Source organism: Aquarana catesbeiana, linkage group LG04 (genome assembly GCF_042186555.1).
Source record: "Aquarana catesbeiana isolate 2022-GZ linkage group LG04, ASM4218655v1, whole genome shotgun sequence".
Taxonomy (NCBI): Eukaryota; Metazoa; Chordata; class Amphibia; order Anura; family Ranidae; genus Aquarana; species Aquarana catesbeiana.
The window spans coordinates 64,485,321-64,511,443 of record NC_133327.1 but is presented as its reverse complement, the minus strand read 5'-3'; the positions used below and the strand labels follow the sequence as shown (position 1 = coordinate 64,511,443).

The following is a 26,123-nucleotide window of genomic DNA, read 5'->3' as shown; positions in this document are numbered from 1 at the left end:
ACTGGGTGTTGTCGCTGAAGTGAAGAAAGCGCATTATCATCTTGTATCGGGACCTGGACATTAGGGCAGAATAAATGGGCATATTGTGGATAGGGTTGGTGGACCAATAGGCATGTCCTTCATTTTTTTTTTTTGTAATCCCCATGTTTAGGGTGAGGCCCATAAACACTTTGAACTCCTCCAAATTCAGATCTCTCCACTCAAAAGGACGGGCATAGGATGATTGGGGGTTGTTGGCAATATATTGCTGGGCATACAAATTTGTCTGGTCCACAATAAATTGCAGCATAGTGTCGGGCAAAAAAATATGAAAGAAATCAATCTCTGGGAAATTTTGGGTGTTGGCCTGCACACCTGGCAGTGCTGTGAACGGGGGAATAATTGGCGATGCTGAGTTGGAAGGCAGCCATGTCGGGTTGGCAAGACCATCTGGCATGTATGTAGAGGCCCTGGCTCTTATGGGCTGTGACACTCCAGTAGTTGGATTGGAATTTCCTGTGCTGGTACTCAGGCGTGATGTGGCAGGACTGGTACTGGGTCTGGGCATTTGTTCCTGGGGCCTATCGCCGGCGGCAGCGCTGGTACTGGGCATTTGTTCCTGGGGCCTAACGTTGGCTACAGCGCTGGTACTGGGCCTGGGAATTTGTTCCTGGGGCCTATTGGTGGTTGCAGCGCTGGTACTGGGCCTGGGAATATAATCCTGGTTTCCAGAGTGTCGTGCCCTTTTGGGAGGGACCCATTCTTCCTCCGAATCATTTCCTGATTCACTATTTGGTTCAAATGCTGAATTTGATTCAGAATCCGAATTGGAATCTGATGAGAACTCCCCATTGCTCTCATCGGTCATGGAGAGGATCTGGAATGCTTCCTCACTGCTGTATACTCTTTTGGACATGACGCGGTGTGACAGGTGGCAGGTGACGGTCACTGATGGGCTGTGCGATGGGTGGCAGCTGACGTTCACTGATCGGTGATGATGGTGTGACAGGTGATGGGTGACGGTCACTAAAGGGTGACAGGTGATCGGTGATGGCTGACGGTCACTGATGGGTGACAGGTGATGGGTAACGGGTGATGGCTTGCGGTCACTGATGGGTGACGGGTGATGGCTGGCGGTCACTGATGGGTGACGGGTGAAGGCTGGTGGTCACTGATGGGTGACGGGTGATGGCTGGCGGTCACTGATGGGTGACGGGTGATGGCTGGCAGTCACTGATGGGTGAAGGCTGGCGGTCACTGATGGGTGACGGCTAGTGGTCACTGATGGGTGACGGGTGAAGGCTGGCGGTCACTGATGGGTAATGGGTGATGGCTGGCGGTCACTGATGGGTGACGGGTGATGGCTGGTGGTCACTGATGGGTGACGGCTAGCGGTCACTGATGGGTGACGGGTTAAGGCTGGCGGACACTGATGGGTGATGGGTGATGGCTGGCGGTCACTGATGGGTGACGGGTGATGGCTGACGGGTGATGGGTGACAGGTGCACCGCTGATGGTCACTGATTTGTGACGGGTGACAGGTGCACCGCTGACGGTCACTGGTGGCAGTTCCTTATGTGACAGGTGCACTTTATTGGGTGACTGTGGTGACTGTTGGGTGACAGATGACAATTGGGGGGGCGATGGGACAGGTGTGGTGTTGGTGCAGACACTACAGAACACAGATCGGTAACTCACTGCTTCTGGCTCTTCTCTCCTCACACTGGAAACGGTGTGTGAGGAGAGAAGAGCTGGTAACAGCTAGTTACTGCTCTGTGTTTACATTTATGATCGGCCTGTGAATGGATCACAGCTGATCACATGGGTAAACAGCCAGCCAATGGCTGTTTACCGGCGTCGGTGACGAGTAGTGTTCCCGGGAACACTCCGCCACCGACGTGCACGCGCAGCGCGCTCGTGATCGTGCGCATGCGCCGTGTACAATGGGGTGTACCTATCTGTGATCGGCCGTGACTTCATCACGGCCGATCACGTGGTAAACAGCCATGTCTAATGGCTGTTCACCCCCTCAGTGGCTAGCAGTGTCTCCGTGACACGCCGCCACCGAAGGAACAGGGATGCGCGCGCACGATCGCGCGCATTCCCTGTTTTAATGGGAGGCTGTCATATGACACCCTCCCGCAACGAGGCCCGTGCCGCCTGCCCGTCAATTGACGGCCGGCGGTCGGCAAGCGGTTAAAAGAGTTTTGAGTTTATACATACAAACAACCACACAACCGTTGGCATAATAAAACATGGGCATGAATTCCAAGTGTAGTATAGCTGTTCTCCTAGAATGCATAGAACGATTTTCATACTTAGATATGTGGTACAGTAAGAAAAGTCAGTAAAACAAGATATCATGCATGACAAGTTACAACGGGTGTGAATAACATACACTTTGGGGTTGATTTACTAAAGGCAAATAGACTGTGCACTTTGCAAAGTGCAGTTGTCCTCTGCAAGTGTCGTTGCTCCAGAGCTTAGTAAATGAGATAAGGCTTCACTTTGCAAAGAATACCTAATCACGTGCAAGGAAAAAAGACTGAATTTTTGCTTGCACATGATTGGATGATGGAAGTCAGCAGAGTTTCTGGGCACTGTGTATAAGTGTTCTTACTGCTAAGAGCAAAGTATTCAGCAAGAATCAGCAAGTGTAGCCCTAAAACAATGCCATTAAACATTTCTAAACCAAAACCAAACCTAAAAGGCTGTGTCACATACCTTACAGCGGAGCCTGAAATGATGAGGGTGGCCTCTTGCACGATTCCTGTCCAAGCACCCCTGGTGGTGGGTACAGGGAGTGCGAGGGCAACGAAAGGGTGCAGGTGCCTGCAGGCAGGAGGCTGGAACTTGGAGATACACGAACCTCTGCTGAGGAGATGTGGAAACTGATCACCAGACTTGTTCAGCGGGAGCCAGATCAGGATCAACTGCAGAGTCAGGAACAGGCAAGAGTCGGCAACAGGCTGGCAGCGGGGTACTGAATCAGAAGGCAAAACCATAGTCAGGAACAGGCAGAGGTTGGCAACAGACTGGCAGCGGGGTACAGAATCAGAAGGCAGAGCAGTAATCATAAGTCCGAGCCAAGGTCAGTATTGCATGTAGAGGCAGGTTCAGCAGGCAGGGGAGGTCCAACAGAATGGTCAGAAGATAGCCGGGTTTTCAGGAACAAAGTCAATCAGGCAGAGTAACAACAGGAACACAGGGACAAGCTGAAGACGATCCAGCACTGATGCTAGGCAGACTCTCTGTTTATATAGGGTGCTGTGTACCAGGATTCGCGTCAGCGCACGTGCATGCGCGCATGCCTGTTAGCGCATTAGCGTCTTAGCGCATTAACGTGTTGGCACTCGCGGGTGCGCGTTAGCGTGCGCGTTTGCATGGAGGTGCCATTGTGCATGCTCACTCTGGATCTCATTTGTCTCTGGCTATGGTTCCATGCATGCATTCCATGCATTCCATTAGCGGAACGAGGGTTGGCAGCTGCTGCACGGAGATGGGTGCTTGCTTTGTGAGTTCTCAGACAGGCTGACAGTTTTACCTATTTCTCTTGCAGGCAGGTCATACCAACATCTATCCTGAATCTGTCTACCAGTGGCGGTGCGTCCATAAGGGCGCACGGGCGCTGCCCCCTCTCTACTGCCACCCCCTCGAGCACCAATAAATAGATTCATGCATTGCCCGGGCACAGTGGGTGCAATTGATCGGCACAGTGGCGGAAATTGATGGGCACAGTTGCTGCGTTTGATGGCACAGTGACGGCAATTGATGGGCACAGTGGCTGCATTTTATGGGGCACAGTGGCTGCATTTGATGGCACAGTGGCTGTGTTTGATGTCACAGTGGCGGCAATTGATGGGCACAGTGGCTGCATTTTATGGGGCACAGTGGCTGCATTTGATGGCACAGTGGCTACGTTTGATGGCACTGTGGCTGAATTTGATGGGCACAATGGCGGTAATTGATGGGCACAGTGGCTGCATTTTATGGGGCACAGTGGCGGCATTTTATAGGGCACAGTGGCTGTGTTTGATGGCACAGTGGCTGTGTTTGATGGTACAGTGGTGGCAATTGATGGGCATAGAGGCTGCGACTGATGGCACAGTGGCTGCGATTGACAGTACAGTGAGGCTGCAATTGATGGGGTTTTTTTCAGAATTTTTCAGTTTGTTTGCGCCCCCCAAAGATTTTGAGCACCAGCCGCCAATGCTGTCTACATAAGCATACCTGAAACAACCTTATAAGCCTTGCAAGATTTTCTCAAAGACAAGAGATATTGGAGCTAACCCCGGGGACCTGTAACCAGGGGTCCCATAGTTTAATACATTTAAAAGGGGTACCTTGGTATTTCAGGATTTGCCTCTTTGAGTAAGGTACTTACTTGGGTGCCCCACTCTTCAAAAGTAGGGAGAGAGGCGCTATCCATTTCAACAGAATGCATTTACAAGCCAGGTACAATAGGCGAGAAAAAGCAGTCCGGGCATGGGGCGTAAATAGTTCCTCATCAAGAAATCCCAGGATACAGATCATGGGATTATTTTGAATGGATACCTGAAAAGCTCGATTAATGACTGAGATTATTTTGTTCCAGTAGCGTACAAGTTTGGGGCATCTCCAGAACATATGTAGGTGGTCAGCCGGAGTACCACCTTTTTAATACCGATTCCCAATAAAATCCAAGGAAATAATTCTGTGTATGTATTCAAATTTGCAACCAAATTAAATCCCTGTGTGTGCTAAAAAAATAACGTTTAATACGTTAGAATAGACTACAAATGCTAAAAGGTATAATATACATGAGGTATCACTGATATGAAAAACAAGCTCTGGGACTCAAGAGGATTTAGGAAGTAAAAGGCTCAGGGATTCAAGTGGGAATTCTCACAGCATGCATCAGCTACAATGTGTAATGTTCTATTGAAACCAGCAGATGGCACCAACTCACTCCTAATGAGTTAATGGGACACTAGAATTTTCTTGTTAGAGACTGTACATCTGTAAATCCTATGTTTTTGTTTTTTTAAAGCTTGATTCTACTTTATAGTAGTTGTAATCATAATTAGGCCTCATGCACACTGGACGTTTTTAACGCTGCTCTTAGGGGTGCCTAGCGGGGTTATTTTTCTGTCTCTAAATGCCCCTGAATGTTAGCCTATGTGTCCAAGTGTGTCCAGTAGAAGCAGTGCTTTGGCAAAAAAAAAAAAAAAAACACTTGACACGTGTAAACGTGTGTAAACAAGTGTTAACGCTAGGTTGCGTTTAGCACTTAATCGTTAATTCATTTCAATGGCCAGAATTATTATTCTGGCCAATGAAATGAATTAATGCCCAAGTACTTGATGCGCGTTACGCGTTACGCGTTAAAACACCGCTGCCAGGAGGAAGGGTGTCTAGGAGAGCTGGCCAAAGATAGCCAAAGCATCCAGTGTGCATGAGGCCTTATAATGTACATGAGTGAAGCTAGATTTATTCTTTACCTGCTGCTTAGCAGCGCTACACTGTATCTACTTTGCATCTTTACTGCTCCCAGTCCAGCAGTCTGACTGATTGGAAGCAGTTCTGACTGATTGGAAGCAATGCACTCATTTGCATTGTTCCAATGAGTTGCAGTGCATTAAAACACGCATGTTTAATGTGCAGTATTTTGCATTAACGCACATTGCGCTAAGGCATCCTATTCATTTTGAATGGATATGCCATTTTTTTACAATATAGGATGCCACAAAGCACATTTCGTTCACCTGTGTTCACTGCAGTGCACTATATCCTGTAGCATATGCATTGTGGTCACTGGCAAGTTCAGCCCTTCTCAACCAGGGTTCATCCAGACATTGCTAGGAGGTTTCTTGAGTTGTGGCTGATTGACCCCCCATCTGATAGTGCCCACATAATTCTGGGTACAACACCACTTGACAGAGCCAACAGCTTGACACCAATTCGTTTTTTTTAGCAAGCTATAGGAGTATCAACCAGACCATTACTGTAAGCGGAGCATTCTTCCTACTGACCACCAATCAATTTTATCTGGGGTTCCCTGAGACCTAAAATATTTCAAGGGTTCCTCTGGGGTAAGAAAACTGAGAAAGGCTGGGCTAGGTGCATCAGGGAGCCATCACAACGCATTGTACTTATTTTTGTATGTTACAATGCGTTGCGGTAACATGCAGCAACAGTTGCATTTTCCTATGCCTCACCACAATACAATAGTATTAATGGGACCTAAGTCTCAACAGCTTGTAATCAGGAGAATTGAATGCTAGGCAATTAGATAGCAGACTGTAGTAAAATACTAGTAGTCACAAGAAGAGTGATCCACACATCTGAATATGTATTACTACAGGGGGCATATGAGACAGCAAACATGTAACATGTCTTAGCACAGTTCTCCATTACATTGAAACATTACAATAACTTAGAACTCACTCACACCGGCTGTGTTGGACAGAGTATTCCAATTCAGTCCCAAGAACATAGCAATTTAGCCTAAAGCCACGTACACATGATCAGATTTTCTGACGGGAATTGTGTGATGACAGGCTGTTGGCGGAAAATCCGACCGTTTGTACGCTCCATCAGACAATTGTTGTTGGATTTTCCGTGGACAAATGTTGCATGGCAGGCTTTAAAATTTTCCGCGGACAAATGTCTGTTGTCGGATTTTCCGAGCGTTTGCACACAAGTCCGTCGAACAAAAGTACAAACACGCATGCTCGGAAGGAAGGACTAGCTGGAAGTGGCCGGTCTTGTAAACTAGTGTTCATAATGGAGAATTGACATTCGTGACGCGGCAAATTATGAAATCTTGAAATGCAGCGCACAATTCTCTTCTTCTTTAATGGGATAATAATAAAGCTGCTTTGCTGGTGATACTGATGGAGTTCTGCTAAACGTATTTAAAAGGCTTTTATTTTCTAGTGATATCAAGAATAATATTATTATGCTTTTTTTTTCTTTTTTTTTGGGCAAGTTACCACAACACCATTATCTTGTAGTTTTTAAGACCAAAGATACTACTAAGTTGGTGTCCCTTGTCAATTTAACATTTTATTTTGTACATAGCCAAGTGTTATTCTACACAAATTTTTTATTGTGCATTAAAAAAAGAAAACAAATAAAGTTAGACATGATATCTGCCAATAAAACTTAACCAAAAAGTGCATTCTATGCATCCAAAAATATAGAAAATATAACATATCATTATTCAACCAAAAAATAAAATAAAAGCCTCATGCATGTGTCCTGCTTCTTAATATAGGGGGTCACCAATGACAAGAGTTGGTGAAAGCAGGGGTCCGTCATCCGGAGATAATTCCGAAAATCATGTGGATTATTCTCCTGGAGCTCCTGCAGCAAAGGCATATGACATAATTGGTCACCATTAATAAAGCAACCAATTTTTGGTCCAAGAAATCCTCCTCCTCCTGTTCCTGGACTGAACTTGGGTCAAAGCAATAACTCCAATGCCAATAATAAATAACACGTTATCTCCTCCGATTCCACAACATGTCTGGTTGACGAACGGCCGTTCAGAAACCAAATGAAAAGCGCAAAATGAAAAGCGCAAATCAACACTCACCAAACTTCTACTAACATGAAATTAGCAGAAGGAGCCCAAAGGTGGAGCTAAAGAGCTGAAAAACCACGTAGTACGTCACTACGTTCGTGTTTGTTGGCCGAAAATTCCTTGCCGTTTGTATGCAAGACAAAATCCAGGCACACGCCTTCGGACAAAAGTCCGAGGTTTTTTTCTGAGGAAAATCTGATCCTGTGTACAAGGCTTACGTCTTGTGATGCATGCTAAAAAAAAAAATAGGACATGTTGCTAGCCTGCACTGTTGTGCATGGCAGCACACATTCACATAGCACAATGATGTACTGTAAATGAGCCTCAAAGACATATGATTACTGTCTTCTATACACTATAGGTTTTCTCAAAGAAGTACTGTTAAGTAGATAGATGTGCTTTTCGAACCATGGCTGCCCTATAGCCAATTGGAGTAGAGTATGATTAAAGTAGAGTATGATTGGAGTAGAGTATAATTATATTAGAATATTATTGAAGTAGGGAATGATTAGAGAAGGATATGATTGGAGTAGGGTATGATTGGAGTAGGGTATGATTAGAGTAGGGTATGATTAGAGTAGGGTATGATTGGAGTAGGGTATGATTGGAGTAGGGTATGATTAGAGTAGGGTATGGTTAGAGCAGGGTATGATTGGAGTAGGGTATGATTGGAGTAGGGTATGATTAGAGTAGGGTATGGTTAGAGCAGGGTATTGTTAGAGCAGGGTATGGTTAGAGCAACGCTGTATCCTGAACTAGGCCAACAAGGCCCAGGCCTAGGGCAGCACTTTGCAGGGGGGGCAGCACGGAAAGAGTCCCCGCTGGGTTGCGCTACACTGTTAGTGTAGCACCAGGCTTATGGGGTGGACTGGGCTGAGAGGCAAATTAGTCTAGCGCCCCCTTAAAGCGGCCGCACTGCTTCCGGTATGCGGGCGGCTGGCATTCCGCAACTGGGGGGGGGGTGCCGATTCTAATTTTGACTGTCCTATCATCCTGTAGCACAAACCTTTCTCACTGTGCTATATGTTTTCTGCTGGTTATATCTTCTTAGTCCTCTCCATAAAATTATCAGAAATTTGTGCTTAAAGTAGAACTATAGGAAACACTTTTTTTTTCTCACTTTGGATAGAATAAGGGAGGGTTATAGCCCCTGTCAGTTTATTTTTTACCATCCCTGCCCCATTGCAGAGCTTTCATTTCACTTCCTGCCCCATAGCCAAACAGGAAGTGAGAGGAAATCTATGCAAATGAAGGGAATCCTTTGCCCCCCCCCCAGGCCCTCAGGACCAGTGTCCCCACTCAAACATTTCAGGGCGGGTCTTAAACAGCAAGGGGTGTGTCCTTGACAGGAAGGGGTGGGTCATATTTAAATTAGGGGTTACAGGAGTTTAATCAGGCCTAGGGCAGCAAAAAACCTAAATACACTACTGGGTTAGAGTAGGGTATGATTGGAGTAGGGTAGGATTGGAGTAGGGTATGATTAGAGTAGGGTATGATTAGAGTAGGATATGATTAGAGTAGGGTATGCTTAGAGTAGGGTATGATTAGCTAAGGGTATGATTAGAGTAGGGTATGCTTAGAGTAGGGTATGATTAGAGTAGGGTATGATTAGAGTAGGGTATTTAGAGTAGGGTATGATTAGAGTAGGGTATGATTAGAGTAGGGTATGATTAGAGTAGGATATGATTAGAGTAGGGTATGATTAGAGTAGGATATGATTAGAGTAGGGTATGATTAGAGTAGGGTATGATTAGAGTAGGGTATGATTAGCTAAGGGTATGATTAGAGTAGGGTATGATTAGAGTAGGGTATGATTGGAGTAGGGTATGATTAGAGTAGGGTATGATTAGAGTAGGGTATGATTAGAGTAGGGTATGACTGGAGTAAGGTATGATTGGAGTAGAATATAAAGAGTAAAGTATGAAAAGAGTAGATTAGGATGGATGAGTGCTGATAGACCAGGTGGAGTGAAGTTGGCCAGTTTCGGGAAATGAATAAAGCATGTTTATTCTGTATCTTTCAGGAAGTGGTTTAGCTGCTGGAGCTGAATGGAGCTTTTACCCCAATTTGGGATTCCCCTTCACTTATCACAATGGCAAACGCTGCATTATTGATGGAGTTCATCAAAGCAATCAGATGTCTTCACGTGTACAGTCATTACCAAGCTGCTTGGGAAGGAAAAAGAAAGGTAATTTGCAGATCTTGTTATTGAGTATAGGAAACAAAATATACATTTAATTTAGTAGGGCAGACACAGTACATCCTTTTACATCAGGACTGTGATGAGCGCCATTTACATTTGAAACCTGCTACTGCAGGCCATCTGTTCACATATACTGGTGCTCTCTTAGTGTCTGCTATTCATTTGCTACTTATAATAAATTTCCAGTACTTTTTTAATTATCTTCCCGATTTACCTTTCAATCCCTTTTCCTTTAATTCTTTACATTGTAGTGGCTTCTGGCCCCATTTTTTTTCTAATGTTACCTAATAGTCCAGTGGTTTCAGTATTCTTTCAATTACTCACTCGGTGCAAGGATGCAGGTTGGGGGTTCTGATTTCACTGGCCACTTGCTTATAACAATGACTTAGACACCACGGGATTATCATGAACACCAAGCAATTAGGAAGGTCTTAAGGAGGTCGGCAATAACATGTTCCGTATTCATTTCAGTCCAAGTTTCCATTAAAGCTATATTACATTTGTTTATTTGAGGTACCCTGTTTCCCCGAAAAAAAGACCTAGCGTGATTGTCAGTGATGGCTGCAATATAAGCCCTACCCCCCAAATAAGCCCTACCCTGTTTCCCCGAAAATAAGCCCTACCCTGAAAACAAGACCTACAAGGACTTTAACTAGGGCTTATTTGGGGGGTAGGGCTTATATTGCAGCCATCACCGACAATCACGCTAGGGCTTATTTTCGGGGAAACAGGGTAGGTATATATTACTGGCAATTTACATAATCACATCAGTCCTTGCCTCTAAAGAGCTAACAATCTAAGCTGGAATCTTCTGGTGCCCCTATTGTATTTTGACTGCTATCAAAATTCTTGAATGGCAAGTGCATCCAATCAGATTTTCAGCTGACAATTTTCCGTTCAGCTCCTTCTAACTTTTAATCACAGGATATTAAAGGAGTTGTAAAGGTTCGTGTTTTTTCACCTTAATGCATCTTATGCATTAAGGTAAAAAAACTTTTGTTACTCAGCAGCCCCCCAGCCCCCCATTTTACTCACCTGAGCCAGTTCGTTCCCTTAGCGGAGACACGCTCTACCTTTCTGGCCGGGGTTCTCGGCTCTTGATTGGATAGATTGATAGCAGCGCAGCCATTGGCTCCCACTTTTGTCAATCAAATCCAATGAAACGAGTGTCTATAGACGCAAATGCTGGACTCTGGAGCGCGCCCGTACGGTAACCCCCTGGGAGATCGCTTCTCCTAGGAGGTTTCCCGGTACCAGGAGGAGCCGTGATCGCCGCCAGGGGACTCCAGAAGACAAGGTTCGGGGCCACTCTGTTCAAAACGAACTGCACATTGGAGGTAAATATGATATGTTTGTTATTTAAAAAAAATAAAAATAAAGCGAGGGTTTTGTAACCCTTTAACCACTTCCGGACCACCGCACGCCGATCTACGTCCTAACTTTGACGGGGGATATTGTTGTTATGGCAGCAGCTAGCTGTCATAACCCCAGTATCTTCGTGTTCGCCCGGCGGTCCGGTTTCTGATAAGAGTGGTCTCTGTGGCGGATTCGCCGCTTTTATCAGTGGCGGGAGAGGGGCCCCCCCTCGTCCTCCGCTGCTTATCGGATCCGTCGGCAGCGGCGGAGGCAATTGGATCTTCACCCTGGCTGGGCATGGAGATGAGTGAGGGGAAGATGGCCCCCACCGGTCTCCATAACAATGCAGGGCGGAAGCGACGTCACTCTGGTAAAACGTCACTTCCGCCCACAGCTCTTAAAGGGACATTTTGTTTTATTTTCTTTTTAAAATGACAATTTTTTTAAATTATTATTATTGCATTTAAGTGTAAATATGAGATCTGAAGTCTTTTTGACCCCAGATCTCATATTTAAGAGGTGAAAAACTGACACAATTTTTTTTTTAAAAAAACAGTGTAAAAATAAAAGGTAAAATAAATAAGAAAAAAAAAAATTTTTAAATGCTTCCCGTCCTGCTGAGCTTGCGTGCGGAAGGGGACGCATACGTGAGTAGCGCCCGCATATGAAAATGGACCACACACGTGAGGTATCGAAGCAATCGGTAGAGCGAGATCAATAATTATAGCCCTAGACCTCCTCTGTAACTGGGCTAACTTTACTGTTGTCTTATTTTTTAATTCAAAAAAGTGTATTTTTTTCAAAAAAAAGTGCTCTTGTAAGACCGCTGCGCAAATACGGTGTGACAGAAAGTATTGCAATGATCACCATTTTATTCTCTAGGGTGTTAGAAAAAAAAATGTATAATGTTTGGGGGTTCTAAGTAATATTTTAGAAAAAAAAAAATATTTTTATCTTGTAAACAGCACATCTAAAAAAGAGTCTCGGTCCTTAAGTGGTTAAGACGCAGGCAGCCAGCAGGGCCTGCCACTGAGTGAATTTCAGCCTTAGGAAATTCATGCCATTTAAGGCAAGCCTAAAGTGGAGCTAAATGTATTAAAAAACTGTGAGCAGGCAGCTATTTATTGCGGAAGAGACCTGCAATGCCTTTTTTGCAATAACAAACTCATACCTGCTTGCAGTCTTCTATTGAATGCACACTGAGCTGCGCATTGCAAAATAGCTCAAGCTCTGTCAGATTGAATGGAGAGCATCTGTGAACAGCAATTTTCAAGTCTTGCCACAGATTCTCAATTAGATTTAGGTCTGGACTTTGACTGGGCCATTCTAACACATGAATATGCTTTGATCTAAACCATTCCATTGTAGCTCTGGCTGTATGTTTAGGGTCGTTGTCCTGCTGGATGTTGAAGCTCCGCCCCAGACTCAAGTCTTTTGCAGACTCTAACAGGTTTTCTTGTAATATTGCCCTGTATTTGGCTCCATCCATCTTCCCATCAACTCTGACCAGCTTCCTTGTCTCTGCTGAAGAAAAGCATCCCCACAACATGATGTTGCCATCACCATGTTTCACAGTGGGGATGGTATGTTCAGGGTGATGTGCAGTGTTAGGTTTCCACCACACATAGCGTTTTGCTTTTAGGCCAAAAAGTAAAATTTTGGCCTCATTTGACCAGAGCACCTTCTTCCACACGTTTGCTGTGTCCCCCACATGGCTGCTCGCAAACTGCAAACGGGACTTCTTATGGCTTTCTTTCAACAATGGCTTTCTTCTTCACGACCAATAGTTGTCCTGTGGACAGATTCTCCCACCTGAGCTGTGGATCTCTGCAGCTCCTCCAGAGTTACCATGGGCCTCTTGGTTGCTTCTCTGATGAATGCTCTCCTTGTCTGGCCTGTCCGTTTAGATGGACGGCCATGTCTTGGTAGGTTTGCAGTTGTGCCATACTCTTTCTATATTTGGATGATGGATTGAACAGTGCTCCGTGAGATGTTCAAAACTTGGGATATTTTTTTATAACCTAAACCTGCTTTAAAGTGGATGTAAACCCAATGTCATCCTTTCTAAACTACTGCCATGGGATTTATTTATAAGGATATACATGCCTCCTGCATGTATCTTTACCTGTCAAATGTCTCCCCTCTGTCTGTTATGAGACCCGAAAAACTGCATATTCTGTGGGTGGGTCTGTTGTCTGGAGCTCGGTGGGTGGAGTCATGATGTCAGTAGACTCCCCGCCCACCTCTACACTCCTTGTCAATATGCATTTTTTCCTGTTTATTTCTAACACTGAACTTCTGCTGAACTTCTGCTATGATCTCTAACATCCAGTAAAAAGATAGGAAAGTAACCACATGACTTCAGCATGCCAAATCATGCTGAGGTGTGGAACAGCCAATCCTTGCAGAGCTGCTGAAGAAAGGAGTGGGGGAGGGAATTAAAAATTACTGCCTGTGTCTTAGACTGTCACTCACAGCAAGGGGGAGGATTTGACAAAGTTTTTCTCAGTTTGTCAAGATTTTTCTCACTGAACAATAAAAGAGGATTGCTCAGAGATGGATTAACTCTGTGTGACAAGACTGGGCTCAAATGATAGGAAATATTATAATCTACAGTATGATATAAAAAAAAAACTTCTCCACAACTTTTTTCCTGACCTTTCTGGTGTGTTCCTTGGCCTTCATGATGCTGTTTGTTCACTAAGGTTCTCTAACAAACCTCTGAGGGCTTCACAGAACAGTTGTATTTATACTGAGATTAAATTACACACAGGTGGACTCTATTTACTAATTAGGTGACTTTTGAAGGCAATTGGTTCCACTAGATTTTAGTTAGGGATATCAGAGTAAAGGGGGCTGAACACAAATTTGTCAAGATTTTTCTCACTGAACAATAAAAGAGGATTGCTCAGAGATGGATTAACTCTGTGTGACAAGACTGGGCTCAAATGATAGGAAATATTATAATCTACAGTATGATATAAAAAAAAAAAAAAAAATTCGGGACTTCTCCACAACTTTTTTCCTGACCTTTCTGGTGTGTTCCTTGGCCTTCATGATGCTGTTTGTTCACTAAGGTTCTCTAACAAACCTCTGAGGGCTTCACAGAACAGTTGTATTTATACTGAGATTAAATTACACACAGGTGGACTCTATTTACTAATTAGGTGACTTTTGAAGGCAATTGGTTCCACTAGATTTTAGTTAGGGATATCAGAGTAAAGGGGGCTGAACACAAATGCACACCACACTTTTAAATTATTTATTTGTAAAAAATGTTGAAAAACATTTATCATTTTCCTTCCACTTCACAATTATGTGCCACTTTGTGTTGGTCTATCACATAAAATCCCATTAAAATACATTTATGTTTTTGGTTGTTACATGACAAAATGTGGAAAATTCCACGGGTATGAATACTTTTTCAAGGCGCTGTTTGTCAATTTAGTTTTTGGCTGGGCTGTAGTTAGCTCAGACTGATTGTATAGTTTTTTTTTACCTATTTTCCCTAAGCTTAAGTTGGCTTGTGACTCTCACTGTCACCAGTAAATGTCACTGTATCACTGGTCATAGTATGAGATTTCACAAATAAAACTAAGTTACAAATATTTATATTTTCTTCAGCCAATCCAGTAGTAGGTTTATGCTACTGGTGCATGCTGGTGGACTGTATAAATATTTGGGACAGGCCATGTGCTCTCTCTTTTTCCCTGGACTAAAGGCTTATGAGGGTTGTTGCTGGATAGAGCGCTGCTGTTAGGCCCAATAGGCTGGTTTTGGAGCCTAACATGTGCTGAAGTGGTCCTGAAGCTGTCCTGCCTCTTCCAGAGGAAACTGTGCCAAGGAGGAGGCCCAGGGGAGGCCCCTTGCTAGAGAGCCAGGACGAAGGCTGGCCTCTCAAAAGGGCTTGGTGACTCACTTGGAGGACTCACTGAAATCTGGGAATGTGCTTACAGTGTTGCCAGGTCGGCTTAAAGGTTCTGACACTGTGATGATGGACATTGGTCTGGATTTGGAGAGTGATCTGCTACAGTATCTGATACCCCTAACCCTCACCTCCTTAACCATTTAGTGGAGGGGGGCGGGACGAGCGCCGACAGATTATATACAGTGAGAATCTCCTATGATGGACAGAATAATGGTCCAATGGTGGCCCAGGAGACGGGACTTCCTATTACAGAGGCTGCCAATTAAACAGGAGATTATTACTATGTAATCTAATGGTGCTCGTCCCGCCTCCCTCCCTGTCCCCTCCGATGCAGCTAAAATTGAAGTATTGGCGTATAGCACGCACACGCTATTTGCACCCGATTTTCATGGTGAAAGAGTGAGTGTTATACACCAATAAATACAGTGTGTGCGTTTGTGTGTGTGTATATATATATATATATATATATATATATATTATATACTGAATGTGCAGCTGCCAGTCCTGTCAAAACTCAGAAGCCTCAGTGACTCATGATCTTATGGAGATTTTCCATTTAGAGTATAAAATCGGTTTAAAAGCAGCTGCCTTGCATAACATAGTAGTGCACTTAGTTTATTACTTTTAGCAAATGCCGTCATTCCTCATCTTTAGAGCTGCATGCATACATAATATAGTTATATAACTCTGAGAGCCAAGAAAAATTCTTACAAAAATTAGCAAAAGTGTTAAAACTACGAGTAAAGACAAAATCTGTGTATGAATCTTACAAACTGGCTGTTTCTTAAACACAGGAGAAAAAAAGTAATTACTGCCCACAGTACCCAATCAGGTTCCATCATTTATTTATTTAGAAGATTAAAATAGTAATGTAAATGGTCTTTTTTTCTTTTTGTTAATGTTTTTCATAAATGTTTGCAGTTGAAGAAAACTAGATGTACTAGCAAATTTAGATACACTTAGAGATTAAAGCCCAACTCAAGCTCACCCTTTATAAACAGTTACAGCAAAATGTTCATTTTTTTTCCTTTTTGGTATAAATGTTTTACATAAATAAACGCTAATCATTGTAAGCATCCCTCTCAGTGGTAATTGGTTTGTCTCAACCCTCCAACTGCTACATCTACAGAAGAGCTTGTTCTGTTGAAAAACAACAGACTTACTGGCCAGATCACTGGGTGAAAATAAAGGAAAGAAATCATAAAAAAGCAAACTAATGCATCACATCTAAGAATTTGTAAGCTGCAATATATTTGTTTTATAATGTTTGCTTTGGTGTTTAATACCACTTTAATGCCCCGTACACACGGTCGGATTTTGTTTGGACATTCCGACAACAAAATCCATGGATTTTTTCCGACGGATGTTGGCTCAAACTTGTCTTGCATACACACGGTCACACAAAGTTGTCGGAAAATCCGATCGTTCTGAACGCGGTGTCGTAAAACGCGTACGTCGGGACTATAAACGGGACAGTGGCCAATAGCTTTCATCTCTTTATTTATTCTGAGCATGCGTGGCACTTTGTCCGTCGGATTTGTGTACACACGATCGGAATTTCCGACAACGGATTTTGTTGTCGGAAAATTTTATCTCCTGCTCTCCAACTTTGTGTGTCGGAAAATCCGATGGAAAATGTCCGATGGAGCCCACACACGGTCGGAATTTCCGACAACACGCTCCGATCGGACATTTTCCATCGGAAAATCCGACCGTGTGTACGGGGCATTACAATAATTTTCTACACTTTTTTTATTTTATCTTTTTATATAACTTTATTGCTTTCACATAGGGGGTTGGCAAGCCACATTGTCCATTGGTATTGAAAGTGTCAGGTTCTCTTTAAGGACAAATCAGGGGTCTATTACACCCCTAATGTCACCTCACCACTCTATTAAAGCCAATCAAGCACAGATCAGGTGCTTCTTCCCTGGCCACAGTGGCTGGCGAATGACAGCTCCAAAACTGGATGTGAAGAAAAACTTGGGTGTGCAATATAAAGGAAAACAACTATTGGCGCTCAGGAAGCTGGATGGAGTGGGTATAAGGCATAGCTTGGCCAGTGGAACAAGTCTGTGTGAATAATAAGGTCCACCAAAAAAAGTGACTGTCTCTGGAGGTATGGAAATGATATATATTACAGTGCAGCACAATTCATTCATATAACTTACAAAATATAATATAAAAGTCTCTTTTAGTCTCTTGAGTATAGAGGGCCTTATAAAAGTATTCATATCCCTTGAAATATTCCACATTTTGTCATGTTACAACCAGAAACATAAATGGATTTTATTGGGATTTTATGTGATAGACTAACACAAAGAAATGGAATGAAAATGATAAATGGTTTTAAATTTCTTTTACAAATAAATATCTGAAAAGTGTGGCATGCATTTGTATTCAGCCCCCTTTACTCTGATACCCCTAATTCAAATCTAGTAATCCAGTGGAACCAATTGCCTTCAGAAGTCACCTAATTAATAAATATAGTCCACCTGTGTGTAATTTTATGTCAGTATAATTACAGCTGTTCTGTGAAGCCCTCAGAGGTTTGTTAGAGAACCTTAGTGAACAAACAGCATCATGAAGGCCAAGGAACACGCCAGACAGGTCAGGGATAAAGTTGTGGAGAAGTTTAAAGCAGGGTTAGGTTATAAAAAAATATCCCAAGCTTTGAACATCTCAGGAATCACTGTTCAATCCATCATCCAATAATGGAAAGAGTATGGCACAACTGCAAACCTAACATGGCCGTCCAGCTAAACTGACAGGCTGGCAAGGAGAGAATTAATCAGAGAAGCAGTCAAGAGGCCCATGGTAACTCTAGAGGAGCTGCAGAGATCCACAGCTCAGGTGGGAGATTCTGTCCACAGGACAACTATTAGTCGTGCACTCCACAAATCTGGCGGAAGAGTGGCAAGAAGAAAGACATTGTTGCAAGAAAGCCATAAGAAGTCCTGTTTGCGGTTTGCGAGAAGCCATGCGGGGCACACAGCAAACGTGGAAGAAGGTGTTCTGGTCAGATGAGACCAAAATGTAATTTTTTGGCCTAAAAGCAAACGTTATGGGTGGCGGAAAACTAACACTGCACATCACCCTGAATACACCATCCCCACCGTAAAACATGGTGGTGGCAGCATCATGTTGTGGGGATGCTCTTCTTCAGCAGGGCCAGGGAAGTTGGTCAGAGTTGTAGGGATGATGGATGGAGCAAAATACAGGGCAATCTTAAAAGAAAACCTGTTAGTCTGCAAAAGACTTGAAACTGGGGTGGAGGTTCACCTTGCAGCAGGACAACGACCCAAAACATACAGCCAAAGCTACAATGGAATGGTTTAGATCAAAGCATATTCATGTGTTAGAATGGCCAAGTCATTCTTGGCCATTCATTCTTGACAATTGAAACAATCTTCCAAAACTGTGTTCAGTGAACCTCCACCTCTATACGAAGTGCCCGCTCACCTGCTGCATCAGATCCCACTACAGAGTCTAATACGCCTTATCCACTCCTCCTTTGCATGCCTCCGTATCTCTCCTCCTTCTCCTGGATCCAGATCTGAGTGATCAGAGTTAACTTTTACTCATCCTGAACTATATCTAGACTACTGCAAAACCTTTCAAGAGCATGTCGATGACCTTAGGCAAGTGCTTTGCAGAATGCGTAAGAATGGCATCAAACTCTGACCAGAGAAATGTGAACTTTTCAAACATCAGACTCGATACCTTGGTTGGATGGTTTCATGAGAAGGCATCAAAATTGACCCACATGATCTTAAAGCTGTATTACAGCTCTTCAAAGGAACAGGGGTGTCACCATCTAAGTGCAGCAGAACAATTCGTTTATTGGGTGTGCAATGTAGCTTTCAGACCAGGGAGGGTGGGAAGGAATGCATTTGTCAATCCAGGGAGTGTAGTGTAGGATGTAGCTGTCAGTTCGAGGAGTGTGGAAAGGGCTGTAACTATCAGTAAGGGGGACAGGTTCAACTAGTATTGGCAGTGGTAAACCATAAACAGGAACACCTAGGAACCATTCAGGCATGTTTGTCCTGCACTTTTATTCAACAAAGCAGCAAACAGACAGGAAGATTTTTTTGTGGGGAAGGCATTTGTGCGGATGGGGGCAAAAAATTGTGCTGGGAGGGGGGTTTTCAGCAGGGGGCGGATTTGTACTGGTAGGAGAGGGAATTTATGTTTAGGGGTAAGCACGCAGATTAGTGCTCATTTTTTCATTTCTTTTGCGGGGGGGGGGGGGGGGATTTTTTGATGACACCTAATGCTCATACATCTTGGGGGGGAGGGGGGTGCACAGTTAGGCATGCCTGCCCTGGGATCTAGATGACCTTGTCCCAGCACTGCCTACATTTACCACCATTTTGGATCCATGAAATCAGAATTTGGTGTTCCAGATTAGGTGCCAATGATTAGAACCTCTTTAGGGAATAGGCAGGTGGAACTTGTCTTATATAAGCCTCATATATTTAGGGTCTAGTGTTGTGGTGCCATCATTCCAGGATCAAAAGAGCTCCCAAAGGTTGTAAGTAATTTATGGATGCCTATGAGTTTGAAAAGAGATTTTTAAAGGATGACCAAATTATTTAAAACGATCCATTACTCTGTAAGGAAAATAATCTCCAAGTGGTTGGAGATTATTTTCCTTACAAAGGACTCGTAATGTTTCCAGCATCGGCCAACCCAGTAAATTTTTCCCAAGAACTGAATGTTTCACGCTAAAGAAAATTTCCAAGGAACCCAAAACTTAGTTGCAAGATCTGCAGATGAATTGGCATCAGCTAAAGTCAAATTGCATGCATCTACAACCAGAAGGAAATTGCACCGATTTAACCTGCATGTCAGATGTACCAGGAAAAAACCTTTGTTGTCCGAAAAAAAAACACTGGTGCAAGACTACAGTTTGCCATTGAAAGTATAGGAAAAGGCCTGGCCTTGCGGAAAATGTACTGTGGACTGATAAATCAAATATAGAATTGTTTGCCAACAGTAACAATAGACATGTTTGGCTCAAACCGAAGACAGCATTTCAGTATTATAATAATAAACCTTATGATAACAGTGAATCATGCTGGTAGAAATGTTATGGGACCGCTTTTCTGATTCAGGACCTGGGCAGCTTGTAGTCATCTAACCAGCTATGAATTCTGCATCATATAATGCTTGATGAGAATGAGAGACCATCTGCTTGAAAGATTAAGTTGAACCAGAAATAGATCTTTGAACACAATAGTGAATTGAAGCACACAAAAAAAAAACACCAAGGAATTGCTCAAAAGGAAAAATTAAGAGTTATGACCTGGTCTAATAAAGACCCTAATTCATTCCCATTCAAATGTGGTGGGGGGGATTTTTGGCCAAATCATTCAATGTTGGGTGACATAATTGACCATATTTGGTCAATGACATAACTCAGGATCCCTGGCCAGTTTGCAGACATTCAGCAGCCAGCCTGAGAGCTGGTATTTATGAGGGGAGTAATAATGGAATAGAATCACTGTGGCGTGGGTCATTGGGGCAACGTTCATCTGATTTATGATGGACGCTGTTTGCCATTGGATTTATACTGGTGGCCAATGTTTATTATTTTATTACTTTTTAAAACAGGAATTTTCAAGTTATCTCTGTGTTTTTCTATATTTCTTTTTTGTAAATGAGTAAAAAGGGGTACTATGTAGCCCTTACTACTTACATAGGGGAGAGGATTGGATATCTGTGGCCCCCTTATCTTTAAGGTCAATCCAGATTCTGATAAGTCCTTCTTGCAGATTCCCACATCAACATAGGGACAAGGTGCCTTGCAAATTGGGGAGGTTCCTTCAAGGTACCCTCCAAATATTGAGAGGGCATGTGGCCTGTTATTGTTCAGGGGGATGCATGCTCATTGCCCCCCCCCCCCATCCTTTTCTGGTTAGCCACTCTGCATATCTGAATAAGAGCCTAGTATGGGTTTTGGGGGGACCCCTTGCCATTTGTTTTGGCTGGGGTCTCCCTCAAAATCAACACCAGTCTCTAAGGGTTTGGTATGAAATTTAAGGTGGTCCTCATGCAGTTTTTTTTTTATAAAGACAGAGCAAACAACCAGCAGGGAAATCCCTTTGTGGGAGTACATCCTACAAGTATGCAACTTCATGTTCAAGTATAAGCTATCCCGCAAGCAAGTTATTGTGTATTTTTATTTGGCACATTAAAAGACCCACTCCCCACTGAACCCCCTATGGGAAAAACCCCTATTTACTATGCCTTTTGAATTGTCTTGCAAAAAAGACTAGAAACAAAATCTAAGATTCAGTTGTTATAGACTTCAACATGGTTTGGATGCCATGTTTGGGGATTATCAGATGTCCAACGAACTAAACTTTACTTTGTTTGCTCATCCTTAGTAGACAGTTTTGGCCACGGGTATACTTACTTTTTAAATGGAACACCATTATATCTCTTGATATTTTTTATGAAAAAAAAATATTAAAAAGACACATGTTCCTTGAATTGTTGTTAAGTATATCACCTTTATCTGATCTAATGTTTGCTTCTTCAAATATGTTTAAAAGTTTACAGATTCCATGGAATATACTCACTTTTTCACTATATACTGTATACAGTATACGGTATTGCCAAGTAAAAAGTTTATTGCCTGCAATGCTGCTGTTCATCCTGAAGAGGGATCTTATGTGTTATAGTTGTACAGAAAGAGCCATATCATAAAAAGGCTATTTCATGAGAAAATCCGATAACCTTTCCACAGGAATCCTTGTGTACTTCATCCAGTAATGAATATTTCATGCTTCTTTTTATATCTCAAAAATTGAATGAGCCAGCAGAAAGAGGGAAAAACAGCCCAAGACATAAACACATTGCCCATTAAAACATAGCACAAAATAGGATTGCTCTAAAAGTCAGAAGTCATCACTTTCTAACATGTGTGACCATACAAGATATATGATGTTCAGTTATAAATAAATGGAAGATTCCTGGGCTGTGTTGGGAGAAGACACGCGTGTGAATTTTCCATAGATATTACTTTTGGGAAATGAATGATAAGGAGATATTGTAGACCAGCATTGCTCTGTATCATCTCTTTACCTCTTCAAATCTGGATTTGTTTTCCAACAGCTGGTCATATGTCCCTTTTCTATTATTCTATTACTTTTTAAATAGTTCTGCATTAGAGCATTTTTTTTAATCTTTTTGTACACATGTAAAAATCATTTTTGACCATAAAATTACTTAAACCCACAGAAGATTATACATTTTCTAAAAGCAGACCCTGTAGAATAAAAAGATGATAGTTGCAATTTTTTATGTCACATGATATTTGTGCAACTGTTTATACAACTAACATTTTCAGGAAAAAATATGATAGAATGAATTTTAGTGCAGAAACACACTATAATGCTCAATTCTTTGTAAATTATAAAAGCTGAGGTTGCTTTGAGTAAATAGATACCAAACATGTCAGGTCTTAAAATTGCGTGTGCCTGTGATATTGTACAAAATCTCCAGTTTAGAGTTAGGCAGGAGCTCTTGTGCTAGAATTATTAGGCCGTGTTCACACTAGAGATCGCAGCGCCTCACAGCAGGAGTCCGGTGTGTCTCCATTCACCGTTTCAGATCCCATTTCAGCCCGAATTTTTGGCTGAATTCGGACCTGAAACGGACCAAAAGATGCACAATTCGCACCGGAGCCACTGCGGAGATTTGTGAACCGGCTCCATAGCGAGCCGGTCACAATCTCCTGCTATGCGAATTGGATGCAGGGGAACCCACATTCAGTTTGCAATAGTATGAACCCAGCTTTACTCTCACTCTGATGTTCGCGGAGATACTTCACATGTGTGGTGCCACCGCGGTTTAAATACATGTGTGTACCCAGGGTCTGTGTTTGTGGGTGTGTGCAGAGCAAGTGGGGTTATGCTTATTTTTTTTAAATACTTTTTTTAATAATTTTTTTAACTTTTTTATTTTATTTATTTTTACATTAATACCATCACAAGGGGTTAAAAAATCCTTATGTGATAACATTGGGAAGGTGACAGGTACTCTTTAGACCCCAATATCTCCACTGTTCTCCAGTGCATGTAACACGAGCACAGATTGGTTACATGTGTTCCCTGGCTGTACCGGTCAGGAATTGGTGGATCTGAAACTGGAAGTGACTAAATGATTATCACTCCAATTTTCTTTGTTTAAAGAGGTGATAAAGGCATGGATGTGCCTCGGTCACCCATCCCCCTTTTTCCATCCTGAATCAGCTTGATGTGGTCCCAGGCTCCCAGGAATTACACAGGGGCGCGCCAATGGGGGGGACACTGCGCCGCACCCTCTGTGAAAGTGATTGCCGCTGCATCACTTTCACTTTCACTTTCAGGGAGCCAGCTAAACAAAACAGACACAGGCTGATGGTTGCAACCCTTCACCTCTTAACTATTCTCTCTTTGGACATACATAGTACCTCCAAATACCTCAATTGGTTAAAGTAGACTTGAACTCAAAGAAATAAAGATTGGTTATGTTATAGGGAACATCTAGAACAGAGGTCTCCAAACTGTGGTGGGTGGATGTGGCCCTTTGCTCGCTTCTATCTGGCCCTTGGGGCACTATTCCTTCCACTGACGCCAGAGAGGAGGCACTATTCCTCCCACTGACACCAATGATGTAAGTTTTTTTACACCAAATTGACCACCAAGTCTTCGGCATTATTTACTCCCACCGATGCCAAGGCATTTTCTACTCCCACTGGCTACAGCCTGGCCCCCCTAAAGCTTGAAGGGCAGTAAACTGGCCCTTTGTTACAAAAGTTTGGAGACTCCTGATCTAAAACATTTAATTTTGCCTAAGCTGTAGCCGCAAATCGTCTGAAAAAATTTGAATACCTCCTGAAAAATAGCAGTGCACGTTCTGGTATATAAGTGTGCCTAAGCGCTCCTGTGTCTAGCCTCATAGTTGTATATCTGCAACGTGTTGCTTCTGACTGCTAGGGGATTTGGAGTAAGATTTGGTGGTCACTTCTGTGTTGCTCATTGTTTTTCTGCTGGAGGCTCTGACGTTAGAAAGTTTTGCCTTTACCAATATGGCTGCTTTTATACAGAAACAGAGCATGGGACAAGGCATGGAAGTCAGTAATGGGGGAAAAGTTTAACTGCAGGAAACCACAGGCAATGCTGGTGATTAGTCCTTTGCCTTCCATCTGTTTTCATTTTTTGGGGGCAACGTTCAGAATTTACAGTGACTTGAAAAAGTATTCATACTCCTTTAAATTTTCCACATTTTGTCATGTTACAACCAAAAACGTAAATGTATTTTATTGGGATTTTATGTGATAGACCAACACAAAGTGGCACATAATTGTGAAGTGGAAGGAAAATGATAAATGGTTTTAAAAATGTTTTACAAATAAATATCTGAAAAAAGTGTGGCGTGCATTTGTATTCAGCCCCCTTTACTTTGATACCCCTAACTAAAATCAAATTGAACCTATTGCCTTCAGAAGTCACCTAATTAGTAAATAGAGTCCATCTGTGTGTAATTTAATCTCAGTATAAAAACAGCTGTTCTGTGAAGCCTTCCAAGGTTTCTTAGAGAACCTTAGACCCCTTTCACACTGAGGTGCTTTACAGGCGCTACAGCACTAAAAAAAGTGCCTGCATAGCGCCTGTAAAGAGCTGCTCCTGTCTCTCCAGTGTGAAAGCCCTCGGGCTTACACACTGGAGCTTTGCGCTTGCAGGACGTTAAAAAAACTCCTGTAAGCAGAATCTTTGGAGCGGTGAAGGAATGGAGTATACACTGCTCCTTCACTGCTCCTGCCCATTGAAATGAATGGGCAGCCTGGTTATACCGCCGGCATAGCGCTGCTGGAGCAGCGCTTTTCGGTGGTTTTTAACCCTTTCTTGCCCGCTAGCGGGGGTAAAAGCGCCCCGCTAGCGGCCGAATAGCACTGCAAAATTACGATAGGGTGCTGCTAAAAACCTTTACTGCCGACGCACCCACCGCCCCAGTGTGAAAGGGGCCTTAGTGAACAAACAGCATCAAGAAGGCCAATGAACACACCAGACATGTCAGGGATAAAGGGTTATAAAAAAAATATCCCAAGCTTTGAACATCTTACAGAGCACTGTTCAATCCATCATCCGAAAATGGAAAAAGTATAGCACAACTGCAAGCCTACCAGGACATGGCCATCCACCTAAACTGACAGGCCGGGCAAGGAGAGCATTAATCAGAGAAGCAGCCAAGAAGCCCATGGTAACTCTGGAGGAGCTGCAGAGATCCACAGCTCAGGTGGGAGAATCTGTCCACAGGACATCTATTAGTCGTTCACTCCACAAATCTGGACTTTATGGAAGAAGAAAGCCATTGTTGAAAGAAAGCCATAAGAAGTTCTGTTTGCGATCAACCATGTGAGGGACACAGCAGACATGTGGAAGAAGGTGCTCTGGTCAGATGAGACCAAAATTGAACTTTTTGGCCTAAAAGCAAAACGCTATGTGTGGCAGAAAACTAACACTGCCCATTCACCTGAATACACCATCCCCACCGTGAAACAAGGTGGTGGCAGCATCATGTTGTGGGGATGCTTTTCTTCAGCAGGGAAAGGGAAGCTGGTCAGAGTTGATGGGAAGATGGATGGAGCCAAATACAGGGCAATCTTACAAGAAAACCTGTTAGAGTCTGCAAAAAACTTGAGACTGGGGTGGAGGTTCATCTTCCAGCAGGACAACGACCCTAAACATACAGCCAGAGCTACAATGGAATGGTTTAGATCAAAGCATATTCATGTGTTAGAATGGCCCAGTCAAAGTCCAGACCTTAATCCAATTGAGAATCTGTGGCAAGACTTGATAATTGCTGTTCACAGACGTTCTCCATCCAATCTGACAGAGCTTGAGCTATTTTGCAAAGAAGACTGGGCAAAAATTTCACTCTAGATGTGCAAAGCTAGTAGAGACATACCCAAAAAGACTTGCAGCTGTAAATGCAGTGAAAGGTGGTTCTGCAAAGTATTGACTCAGGGGGGGGGTTGGTTGTAACATGACAAAATGTGGAAAATTTCAAGGGGTATGAATACTCAAGGCACTGTAGTT

General features: G+C 43.1%; 1 protein-coding gene across 1 annotated transcript in view; it reads left to right on the top strand.

Moving 5' to 3' along the window:
* SPATS1 (spermatogenesis associated serine rich 1) overlaps positions 1-26,123 on the top strand; it is a 105,155-nt gene that overhangs the window by 32,072 nt on the left and 46,960 nt on the right. Inside the window, exon 4 of the mRNA XM_073625283.1 lies at positions 9,570-9,734. Coding sequence (XP_073481384.1) covers positions 9,570-9,734 — 165 coding nt within the window. The remainder of the gene's footprint in view (positions 1-9,569; positions 9,735-26,123) is intronic.